The following is a 12,647-nucleotide window of genomic DNA, read 5'->3' as shown; positions in this document are numbered from 1 at the left end:
ATTCCATTCTTAAATAACTAAAAGTTAAACTACGTATTTTACAGTATAGCTTTTATATTTATGATAACTCATTCACATTTTACTGTATATTTTAGAAAATATGTTTTCCATCACAATTTGTGTTAAAACATTGGGGTCAGTGCGTGCTAAAGCGTCGTCTGCTAGGGGTCAACCGTAGTTGTTGTTTTTTATCCACCGTTAATTGGATATACGAATTTACATAATAAATAATTGCCAGTCAGCACCTGTCCGGTGTTGTCTCTTTTTTAAAAACAATGAATTGGGTTGGAGGAGCAAGGAAAAGGGTGAAATTGCAGGGAGAAAAGAAACTGCAGAAGGTTTTGATGTGTTTATGATATTTTCTGGCCATGTTGACAGGTCGTATAAAATAATAATAAAATAAAATGCATTTTCTACGTTAATACTTATATTATACTGATACTGATTATTTTTGATAGCTCTATTAATAGCCTACATTACAGTTTTGAATTATATTGTTGTCTTTGACATGTTGATAATTTTTGGACATGTTGATAATTTTGTTAAACTAAAAGGAAGCATGAATGTAATATAGATCTATTAGATATGTAAGACTGAACAAGGAAAAAATGTGATAAATTGGATAATTTTCATCTTGAATACACAATATTTACAAACCTCTTCTGTATGAAAGGCCAGGCATTCATTTGTTGCATGATCTAATGTTAATTCATAATTGGTTACTTGTATCAAAGAGATGATCAATCTTGATTTGTAAATGACTCTCAGAGACAGAGATTAGGCCTGTAGGGGAATAAGGCACATCCAATTCATAGGCAGTCCCAGCAAATGTGATTCAAGTCATTCTAAACCCACTTATGTTTGGTAACAAAGATTTTATTATGTACATTGATCCAGCAATTAACAATTGCCCTAAATACACAGAGACAACTCCTCGCATCACTAATTACAATGTCTAAAGCCTTACGGTATTTGGAAATATTCAAATAGGCACCAGACCATGGAACATATTTCCACTTCAATTTGGAATATCTACTTGTCGTAACAATACATATAAATTGAGCAAACATACTCGGCTATTGGTCTTTATATCATGCAATTTCTGCCTGCCTTACCGAACACAGCAGATAATGATTATGTCATTACTGTTATTCAATTTGAATCATTGATGTGTTGAGGCCAGAAAGCAGAAACTTTGATCTTATGTTGATTTTAGGAATTCTTTGAAAGAAAACGACTGCAAGCAAAACCATGGAATCAATTTCGAAGATCACCTGCAGTGAAGAGCGGTGCTGTCAGTCGTGATCTACTGGCTCTGCAAACAGTTAGCAGGATACAATATTCAGATCAAGGTTTTTGTCTTAAGAAGAATGGATAAGAATTCTATACTGCTATCTATTTGATATGAAAAGAAATGCTTAATTATGTTATAAATCTTACAAAACATTGGGTAAGGGTATCTCCTTTCGTTTAACATCATAAATCATTAACCTTTAATATCAGTAAACTTAGGAAATATTATATTTAGATTGAGAATGTTGTTATGGAGTGACGGGGAGAACCTAATTGTTTTGTCTGATACCCAGCTGTTACAAGGCTATTACACACAGCTACGAATCACCAGTGTGAGAATAGTGAAAATCTGGAAGAACTACCAGTGGTTGCGTCAAAGAGTGTCTGTTCCTGTAGTGAAATTGTTCCTGTGTAAAAAATATCTCAAGGAGAATTATTCCCATCGAATAATTTTTTGGAGGTATTTTGGAAAGCTGTCTCGGTAGCTTGCACTTTCCAGTCTAGCATTGTAGAGAGTCTTGATGAAGTTGAAAGTCGAATTTTATTCATTAGAGTATTTGTTTTGTTTCAGATCTTTGTAAACCTGTGAGAAAATTAGATTTAGATAAGTTCAAGTCAACTGTCTGCGGTCGAAAACACGATGAAGTTGAACTTCCACCGTCTCCAAATGAAATACCATCAATGATTAACCTATTTGAACATGGATGTTCGTCAAACACAACTGGAACCTACAAAAGGTTATATTCATTTGATTTGTTTATTTGTTTGATTGATAGTACGCTTTTTTGTTTAGCTCACCTGGCCTTATGTCATTGTATGTCCGTCATTGTCATCCATAAATGTTTTATATTTTCGACTTCTTCTCCTAAATGGCTTGATGAAGTTATGATCACTTGTCTTTGTCATTACTTAGTTAATTTACATTTTTAACATAATATGATGCATTCACTTTGTAGACTTAAACTTCACTAGAATCTGAACAAGGGGCTAAAGTAACAGACCTTGATGTTTCGATAATTACTTATCAAAACAATTATGGTTATATATATGTGCTCAGAAAATGTCTCTATATACCAGTTCATGCATGTTTGTTTTCACAGCTTACCAACTTCCTCTTCCAAATCAAGCTCCTTCTGTCCAAGGAACACATCAGGTTCAGAATATGACACTAGTTCATCCTCATCTGCTTTGAGTCATCTATCATCTGCCAGATGGCAAGAAACTGACAGACATTTTCCTCACAAACACATGTCCTCTCAACACAGGATTTCAAAAAGCAACGGAAAGATTCTTGATCCGTTTGAAAAAGACTTTGTTGCATTTACAAAGGTTAGTTTTTGAAAAAACTTTAAGTTCATCTAAGGTTGTAGCGTTTTCAAATAGAGGGTTTGAAATGAACTTTTTCATCAGTTTCCCCCTTGGGCTAGGGAACAAAATCATTCTACCAGACTAGTATCAGTCTGTTTGCTTGAGAGAGGTTAATTCTTATTGTAATTTTGTTGTTGTGAAAACAACTTGAAATGGGATGCTAGTCCACTGTACTTCATTCATAAAAATACCAATTCACATCTCAAATCAGTTTAGTTAATTTCCAAACCTGTAAAGGAGATAGACTCAACCTGATGTGACCTGTATAATTTAGAGGTGTAACATCTACAACAGTTATTGTGAAGTGTTTGACGTCACATGATGTTTGTGCCGGAAGTAATATATATAAAATCCATCATGAACTAAGATTTGATGTACTTTTCTTATTGTTGGTTTATATATGAAAAGAAATATTTTTAAGAATTTCTGGGTTTTCTGACATTTGCTGACATAATATTTTAATATAGGGACCCCCTAAATTGTTAAATTATATCATTAGGGCCAGAACAATTTTATTATCCGCCGCCACGGTGTTACTACCTACACCGAAACCATCGCTCCTAATTGTAATAAAGAAGTTCGTCCATATGTCTCATCCTTACTCATTACAAATACAGTTACATATTCTATCATAAACTGCAGATGGCAAAACAACACCAGTAATAACTTTTTTTAGTGCTGCAATTAGACCATTTTCAAAAAGGCCCAGTGAACATAGTTCACAGGAGCTAACGCATTGCACACAACCGAACGTGTCATATTGGCGGGGGATATGAGTATTTCATGCTTGTTTTTATTGACACTTGCAGAACATCAGACCAGTGCCAGCGTTATTGAAGTCAGAGAAGCCTTTCAACAAAACTCATGTATCTAAGAGTGACCGATCTCACCAAACAAAAGATGACAAGATATCCTATAAACACAGTATTGCTCCAACACAGAAGAAGGACAAACTAAACAAGATGACCTTAGATCCTTGGATAATTGAAGATTTCAAAGCTACACCATTAGTGAGGTATGACACTGGCGTCAAGAAAGCAGCCAGATTAGCATTTCATGGTGGAGATACTTATGAGTCCTTAAAAGATAGAGGCTATGTATCTGAACAGCCAAAGCCAACATCATCACATCGTCATAAATTCCAGTGCAAGGATAATGGTTTGGGCTCAAACAAAGGACATGACAATCTGAGTTTACAGTCTTGTGGGTTGTTACTGGATCATGAAAAAAGCACAGTTCATGAGACCAGCTTACACTATGATGTATACGATGGCAACATTGAGAACCGATTCAGGGATTTTAAACCAAAAACAGAAGTGGGAGAGAGAGAAAAGTTAAGAAAAAATCAAGAAATGTTTTCTTTCTCAAATATCGAGAGGGGGAGTTTTGACATGGATAGCAGGAAGTCCAAAAACATGAGAGCATCATCACCACCATCACCTTTCAGACAGCATTTGGTTGATTTATTCAACAAAAGAGACATGAAATATACATTCACAGAATGTTTGGATTTAAAAAGAAATGACATCAGTCCAAGAGAGCATTATGGATTACAGATTTTGACAGACTATGATCTGATATTGTCATCAGGTACAAATGGAGATCGGTATGTCAGTCAATCTTGTATAGTCAAAAGTATTTACTAGACCCAGAGACCATATAATAGATATTATATTGTCTCTGCTAGACTGGACATTTTTGTTTTGGTTAACAGATTTAATTGTGAAAAATGTTAGTCAGTATGTTGACAAAAACCAAAAAACAAAATGCATTTCTAAGGTTTTTGTAAGCATCTTAAAGTTTGATATGTATCGGTAGGTAAAGTTCTTTTTTATGCACATTTTGGCCTGGTTAGAGTCCTAATATTATAATTCTAATATCTGACAGTGGTATTTCATTGTCATTTTTGTTGTCAAAGCCATCTTTACCATTGGAAGTATGACAATTTTATTTTTTCTCTGAATTTTTAAGTTTAAAACAAAGCCCGCAAAAATGTAAGGTCATATGGATGTGAAAAACATACAATGTGGTTCATTGTTCAATCATGCCATTAGTGAAACCAGAAACTATCGATGATAGATGCCATACATCTGCTCATAATGTTATATGTGATATTTCTGATCCATTACAGGAATCTGGAAGAGTCCATTTGTTAGCTGTAAACTGGTCCCAGACCAGCTGAGTTATTTTGATGGTTTGACCTTGTTATGTTTGGCCTTTCTCAAGTTTGTTCAGATTATTAATCTGAGTCCCTAACCATATTGAAAATCCTACTTAAACCACAATCATTGCTTTTATTTTATTGAGTTCAAATTTGGGGATCTTTAGGGCCAGGGGAGTCAACGTTGTTGTTGTGTAAACAGGCTCTTGTGATCCATGCTGTATGCGGTCGAGCATTGTCCTGCTGGAATACACCATTGCCGTTGGCTGCAATTGGGAGGACATGTGGTAGGAGAATTTTGTTGATGTATCGTTGAGCTGTAAGATTGCCCTGGATATGGACCAAACCTGTCCTGCCATGATGAGAGATAGCCCCCATCAAACCTGTCCATTTCCTGTACACAGTTTGCGGCGTAATGTTCTCCTCGACGTTTGTAGACCCGTGCTCTTCCATCCCCTCAACGGAGGAGAAATCTTGCATCGACGCTGAACCAAACATCTCTTCATCGCAGTTGAGGCCATACCCTGTGTTGACGACACCAATGCAGTCGTTGTTGATGATGTTGTCGACTCAATATGACTCGTAGAACAGGATGTCTTGCTCGTAGACCTGCTGCTCTTAAACGGTTTTGTATGGTCTGGTCGGAGATTCAGTGCAGTCCGGGTATTATGGGATGCAATTGAGGTGGCTGTGGTCGTCCTTTCACGTAGGTGGCGCAGTTAGATGTAGCGATCTTGAGTGGGGGTGGTTACTCCTGGTCGTCCCGACTTTGGCCGATCACGAGTTGACCCATGCTGTTGAAACCGATCCCTTACTTAGCCTTGTGATGGTGCTGGGCGCTACATTGAAAACCCTGGCTACAGCTGATTGGGATTCCCCTGGCTGCAAGTGGCCTATGACGTTTTTTTCTTTGTTTTCAGCAGAAAATCAGTAAATACATGTAAAGTAAGATCCCCACAAAAAGCTGATGTGTTTCTAAGTCCCGGGCTACCATATCTGGAAGAAGAACGCACGTTCAAGGTCAGTAGTTGTTAAAATGTTAAAATTATCTTTTCATGTTTTATTTTAATGGTCAACAGTAACTACAGTGCTCATACTGATGTCCACAGTGAAACCTTGAACTTGGAAAACCTTATATATATGGCTTATGATGATTTCATATATGCTCAGGGCCAAAAAAGTCAACGTGTGATGCATCAATAGATTTGATAAGTTGATTATTTTCGTGTGTGTGTGTGTGTGTGTGTGTGTGTATTTGTACAAATCTTCAGATTGTGTTACATTAGTAATAGTCTCATACCCTTTCACTTTTTTTCTCTCTTTTGTTTTCTAAAGAGAAAGGAGATAATAAAATGATATCATAAACGGAAATGATCTTGCGAAACATCTCCATAAACCAAATTTCTATTTACAGCTCATTCAAAGCGATACATACATTTGTCAATCTAAGTTAATATTTGAGACCTAGAAGTAGTATTATACATGAGATCAAAGGTAATGGTATGTTTCAGCATTATTAGAAATATACTTAACCAAAAAATAAGCAACAAACATTATTTTGTCGATTACTCTAAATTCTCAACAAACTAAAATGTATATGCCCAAGGTTCATTGAACAATTGCTAGACTTTAATGTTTTCCAATGTAATGTAAACTATAGGGTGATCACAGGGATCCCAAGTGTCCCATACCATCTCCAGAGTCCTCTACTTCCAGCTGTACCCAAGTCAAACATACCAGTGTCCAAGGTAACTGTACAACCCAACTGTAGCCAATCTTCAACAAAAATATGATGTAATAAAAGTTCTATTACTTTAATGACTAGCATGTCCAGTTTCCTTAGTGCTGTCATTTCGTTCTAGCCATAAGAAGAAAAATAATTAATTTCAGAAACTTTACCAACATCTCAAAGATAAAAGTATATGTTTAAAAAGAAATTCATTTGTAAATTACAGTCTGTGACTTTAGCCACTACACTGAAGTCATTGTCTAGTAAAATTGTGTTCTGGTACTGGTCTAATGCCTCTTTCAATAAAGGTAGATACTTGTTCACTATCAATTTATGAACTTTGCAAAAGCTATTGGCGATTTCATCTGTAGATTATATATTATAGCTGTGGATTACATATATTGTTACATGTAAAGATTGTGGAGTTTATGAAGATCGATAAACTTTGAACATTCAATTGAAAACTTATTATCGGAAGTAGTAACATGCATAACATTTTTTTAATAATGACAACATTGGTGTATAATAATAACTTTATTGATAATTTATAACAATAATGGCTGTAGTCGTGGCAACTTCCAAACTTTCGTGAAGTTGTAATCTATCGGACCGTCATTCAGGCGATGTTTCTGACAGATCACGATCTGAAAAATACTATCATGAAAGTGTATCCCGTGGATAAGCCGACCCCTTTCTACAGAATCTTTTTTCTGGTCCTCAAAATTCAGCTTATACGCGGCCATATACGGTAATAAAGTCAAAATCTACAGAAAGGATGATGCTCATAGCTGAGGTTCAGGCTTGTGGACTCAATAGTTTTGGCAAGACCGAAATTATACTGTAAAATTGACTGATATATTCAAAATATGTTCTCACTTGCAGATGAGTTATCAGATTTTGATTGGGAATTGCATGGTTCTTCTACAGTTTCTGCTGGTAACCAGGCAACAAACAAAGACAGGCACGTCATTATGTTTTAAGAACGGTTCAGTCTTTAAATTTGAATCGATATAATTTGGATACCATGTGTTGTGGTTGCACAATATAACACAATTTAAGGCATCTCTTGTATGCAGCACAACATGTCAGTAATGGTGAACCGAGATTTTCTATATTTGCAACATTTCCATAATGTTCAAAATGTGTGTTTAAAAGACTAAAGTGATACTTGTTACAGAGTGGTTAGTTGGATTAAGGTTTTATACATACTGAAACACTGGAGACCATCGTCAAAATGTGATCCTCACACGATTGATGTTTCTGTTATTTTCAGATTCAAAGCATCAAGAATTAGTGAAATCTTTGAAGAGGTTTGTAGTGTGTAATGTATGTAGTTTGTTATGTGTGAAATGAAATCTCTTATAATACAAATGGAAATTGCTACTTTATGCCATGGCTAACTGAGTTCTGCATATCAAACCTATTTTATTTCTAGATGAGACAACTAGAAAATGAATCACTAGAAGCACAGGGACGGGAAGATGGAAAACAAAGTATGATTTTGTTTATAGTCTTATTCATATATTCAGTGTTAAATGTACTTTTGAACAAGTCATTATCATTCAATGAGTTTAAAAAGTTTGCCTATATGCTTTAAATATTTGTGTGAGGGCTGAGAAAACAGGTTGTTTTTCCTGTGCAATTTTCATGATTTATATAATTATTTGTGTAGGATAGATTGTTATTTTAATATATAACATTAATTTCTCACTTTGAAGGAATATCAAAATACTGCATAGTCAGCAGTGTTTCACATTCAAGGTTTGGACATCATGTATATTCACTTTTGTGTGCCTACCCGCTAAGTGTAACAATTATGTTTCTGTATTTATTTACAGACACAGCTGTCACACCAACGGACAAATTACAGTCAGTGCGACAGGAGGTTTGTATTGGGAACATTATTTGTTTCATTCATACAATACATACATAAAATAGGAAGCAATTTGATAAGTGCAAATTATATTGTAATGAGATTAATAAAGCAATCAGATGTGATGTCAAGTTTTAACTAACATGTTTTGTGCCTATCATTTTCAAATGAAAGCAAGAGGCAAATTTGTTGTGGTAGCTCACATGCATTTTGCTTGTGAAAATATTTTGAATATTAATGGGGTTTTATGTAGTTTAATGCTCAACATGATTGAAGGTCTAAGTTGATTATGGGATGACACACTAAAATAATGTTGCAGTTCTCCTTTGTTAAAATATCAGTTAGGCATTGGTAAGCTACAGAGAGAGAGAGCAGAGAGAGAGAGGGAGGGAGAGAGCAGAGAGAGAGCAGAGAGGGAGAGAAAGCAGAGAGAGAGAGGGAGGGAGAGAGAGAGAGAGGGAGGGAGAGAGAGAGAGAGAGGGAGGGAGAGAGAGAGAGAGAGAGGGAGGGAGAGAGAGGGAGGGAGAGAGAGAGGGAGAGAGAGGGTGGGAGAGAGAGGGAGGGAGAGAGAGGGAGGGAGAGAGAGAGGGAGGGAGAGAGAGAGGGAGAGAGAGGGAGGGAGAGAGAGAGGGAGGGAGAGAGAGAGGGAGGGAGAGAGAGAGGGAGAGAGAGCAGAGAGAGAGGGAGGGAGAGAGAGAGAGAGGGAGGGAAAGAGAGAGAGGGAGGGAGGGAGAGAGAGAGCAGAGAGAGAGGGAGAGAGAGCAGAGAGAGAGAGGGAGGAGAGAGAGCAGAGAGAGAGGGAGGGAGGGAGGGAGAGAGGGAGGGAGGGAGGGAGAGAGAGAGGGAGGGAGGGAGAGAGAGAGTGAGAGAGAGAGAGAGAGAGAGAGAGATCCTCATTACTCACAATCAAAGTCAAGGACAATGTATATTGTTTAAGTATACCAATTTAGAAGCCCCACAATTTGATACTTTTCGTATACAAAAACAGTACATGCGTTCGATTAGTGAGTGACCTGAGTCAACCGAGGTTTCTACTGCCAGGCAGCCAGGGTTGACAAGATTCAACCTGAGTTAATCAGAGTTAGTCAAGGATAACACTTAGGGCAGTACCCAAAAATAAACGCAAAAATGCAATCTTGGTTTAATAATAGCTGCCAGAAGGAGAAACACAATAGCCATGTGTATTGCTATAACAACCAACGATGAGAAGTTAACAAGTGTTTCATTGCTTGACAAAGCTGTCATTTTACCTTTCTGTTTCATGCACGTAAAACAACTAGAAAGTTCATAATAATGCATGGAACTTCAAGCAAGATGCAAAATCATCATCAAATTTGCATTTGTGATTATAATCTATTTATATCAACAATCGAAAGTATTGCATATCAATACCTGATTAAGTATATTAAAAAAATGCTTACATTCATGATTGAATAACCAAATGAAACTAATTATGTCTCTTGGAATCTGCTAACTAGTGACATGCAAATAACGAACAGCAGTTATGATCAAAAGCTTTATAGTAATTTTAATTTGGGGCATGTACTGACCATAAGCTTCAACCAATGTTGTGGAATGTGATGGACACACTGATAGAGTCGCCTGTCACATTCGAAATTTGCATTGATGACAAGTGATACACACAGGTTAGAATGACTAAATCGGACATCTGTAGAATAAAATGTGCTAACAATCCCATTATATCCACAATTTACTTTATCAGGTATAAATGCAATTTGTTGATCTAACTTGTCCACATTCAATTTTACTGTTTTGTGTTGTTGTAACCATTCCTTTTCTAAATTGGAATAAAATAACTATTGACCTTCCAAATTTTGACCTGTCCCAGAGTAGCTGAAGAACAGACTATTGGCAATATGAAACCCTGTTCTAAGACAGGGTGCTTTTCCCCTCTTTTCAGTGTAAAAGCTTAACAGTGAAAATCATGAAAATTAAGTCCTTCTACGACCTTAAGTTGCTTTATCATAAGAAATATGGTAATGATTGTGAACATGCTGATCTTTCTTTTACCAGCAACACACATATGGGGATAAATGAATGTTGTATCTTGTGCTACAGGATGCTAGAGATATAGATGAGGATGCTATGAGTGAGGACCAGCTGGTGGTGAGCCAGGTGGTTCAGGACCTGGTACACAAGGTTGTACTGCAGGACTCACAGACTATCACACATAACTACACCTCCAGGTTTGCTATCCCATCCAGGGCAATCACCACTGCCCCTTGGAAGAACTTCAAGTCTGTATATGCTGACACATCTGCAAGAACTGAACCCATGAAATGCCACAATATTGCTTTTTCTCAAAATGCAAAGAAGGTTGTTGCATTTGTTGGCACATTGGGTCCTGAACAGTCTATGAAAAGTAGTGGCACACCCCAGTCATCTAGTGTACCTTCATCTAGTGTACCTAGTCCAGTTAACAACTGGTACAAGTTGGACCTCATTTCACCGATCCAAACAGTAGTATTAACACAGGAGTGTATCAAATCTTCTGCAACTCCCTGTCAGCAGCCCAAAACTATGGAAGAAAAGTTGCTGTCAGTGTATGAAGGTCTTGTCACGACTCCAAAGACAATACACATTAATAAACCCAAGTCTACACAAAAAATAACGAAGGTGAATCCAGAGACACCTGTCACTTCCAGTTGGAACAGACCCAGACTGATGGAATCATCTACAGGAAATGTCACCAGGGATGGAACCCTTAAACACAGTCTCAAAGAAAATGTAGAAAACAAAGACAATAATCCAGAAACTCCTGTCAGAGTTCCCCTATCTTCATCAGCAACACCTGCAGCAAGAATGAAATATGATAAACGGATTCCTTCAGCAGAACTGGCAGAGATGTTTCCTGTAAATGATGATGAGAAAAACTGTGACAGTTGTACTCAAACGGATTGTCAATTAACATGTGATTTTGGAACATCTCCTATAATATTCCCCTCATCAGGTAAATGTGATGCAGCCACACAGTATGACATTGAAAATGATTCCATGATGTTGAATGATGTTGAGATGTCTATGGAGCAGGGAGACAGTATCGAGTTGATGGACTGTGTGGTGCTGAGAGATGGGGTTCTTGGGGACAAACAGTGGACCATCAGCGATACCACATTAGACACTGGCTCCCAGACAGATGATACCCCGAAATACTCTCTCAGATCACGAAAAAAATCATTTTCCCCACATGTAGCATAGTTTTGGGTGAAAGTGATATTGATCTTGATTGATGTTGAGATGGTGCACATGGAGTTGATGGACTGTGTGGTGCCACTAGATAGGCCCTTCGGATAGACAATGGACTTCTTGTATTATTAATAAATGCACCACATTGGCTTACTGGATAAACATTGATAAACATTGTTGATTACTTTACCTCTTTTAGATATATTTGCATCATAAACTTGTTGTTCCCAGACAAAGTGCTACTGGATTTTGACTGAAATCAAACTTCCTGGGACTGCCAAATGGCTCTAGTTTAATGGCTCTTCAAGATGTAAAATATAGAGGAGACATTTAATTGTACAGTGTATTTGGATTATTTTAATATGGTGGCTCAATATTTGCACTTTTAATGTAAAATATTTTGAATCATGTGCATCTTGTGCCAGTGTTATATTTATTTTGCACCAGGTTCTTGGAATCAAATCACTGTGTATGTTTAATCTATTCATATTTCTTTCTGTCACAGTTATGTGTATGTTGTTTATGATGCTTGTGAAAGCAGTATATAAAATGGCTAAATCCTGTTTTGGAGTTTTATCTCATTGCAGTTGCAAAGTGGCTGACAGACAAACTGATGCCTTTAGGTCACTGATTGTCATTACATCAATCCTGTTGGCTAACAATTGCCTCAGATGGCTCAGGGAAGTATGAAGCAGTCCAGTCTAAGTCAGTTTTAAGAGACAATTCAACTTGAGTTGTGCATATAATTTTGGTATAAATAGCATTTACTGCGGACTTCCTATTTTTGAGATATACATGTCAGACCATTTTCCTTATTAGGTCACTGCTTGTCTCAATTAGCTCTAGATTTATTTGATACATGATAGAGAGTGAGTTAGTATGGATTAATGCTGCTTTTAGAAATATTCCATCAATATCATGGTGGGGAACATCGGAAATGGGCTTCACACATTGTACCCATGTGGCGAATCGAACCCAGGTCTTCAGCATGACGATGAAATGCTTTAACCACTGGG

At 37.0% G+C, this 12,647-nt stretch overlaps 1 protein-coding gene across 3 annotated transcripts; it reads left to right on the top strand.

Moving 5' to 3' along the window:
- The first annotated feature begins 148 nt into the window (after positions 1-148).
- LOC124122049 lies at positions 149-12,194 on the top strand. Of its 3 annotated transcripts, none has more exons than XM_046485233.2 (12): positions 149-338; positions 1,217-1,352; positions 1,865-2,030; positions 2,421-2,622; positions 3,471-4,267; positions 5,743-5,842; positions 6,483-6,570; positions 7,434-7,512; positions 7,825-7,861; positions 7,987-8,044; positions 8,390-8,436; positions 10,504-12,194. In XM_046485233.2, the coding sequence occupies exons 1-12, from the start codon at positions 276-278 to the stop codon at positions 11,641-11,643; spliced, it is 2,913 nt and encodes a 970-aa protein (XP_046341189.2). In that variant the 5' UTR covers positions 149-275; the 3' UTR covers positions 11,644-12,194. The 3 variants fall into 3 exon arrangements, with proteins under 3 accessions (XP_046341189.2, XP_046341179.2, XP_046341172.2); XM_046485223.2 differs by having other exon boundaries at positions 2,394-2,622; positions 5,746-5,842; XM_046485216.2 differs by having other exon boundaries at positions 2,394-2,622.
- The last annotated feature ends 453 nt before the right edge of the window (positions 12,195-12,647 follow it).

Source organism: Haliotis rufescens, unplaced genomic scaffold, assembly GCF_023055435.1.
Source record: "Haliotis rufescens isolate VD_foot unplaced genomic scaffold, xgHalRufe1.0.p SCAF_16, whole genome shotgun sequence".
Classification (NCBI taxonomy): Eukaryota; Metazoa; Mollusca; class Gastropoda; order Lepetellida; family Haliotidae; genus Haliotis; species Haliotis rufescens.
The sequence above is the reverse complement of the archived record's forward strand: the minus strand, read 5'-3'. Positions and strand labels throughout refer to the sequence as shown.

Bases quoted from the DNA above. Each gene is read 5' to 3' on its own strand.
- LOC124122049 (XM_046485216.2), top strand. From the start codon at position 276: ATGAATTGGGTTGGAGGAGCAAGGAAAAGGGTGAAATTGCAGGGAGAA. The intron at 2,623-3,470 runs GTTAGTTTTTGA...TGACACTTGCAG, and splicing joins ACTTTGTTGCATTTACAAAG to AACATCAGACCAGTGCCAGC. The intron at 6,571-7,433 runs GTAACTGTACAA...TCTCACTTGCAG, and splicing joins CAAACATACCAGTGTCCAAG to ATGAGTTATCAGATTTTGAT.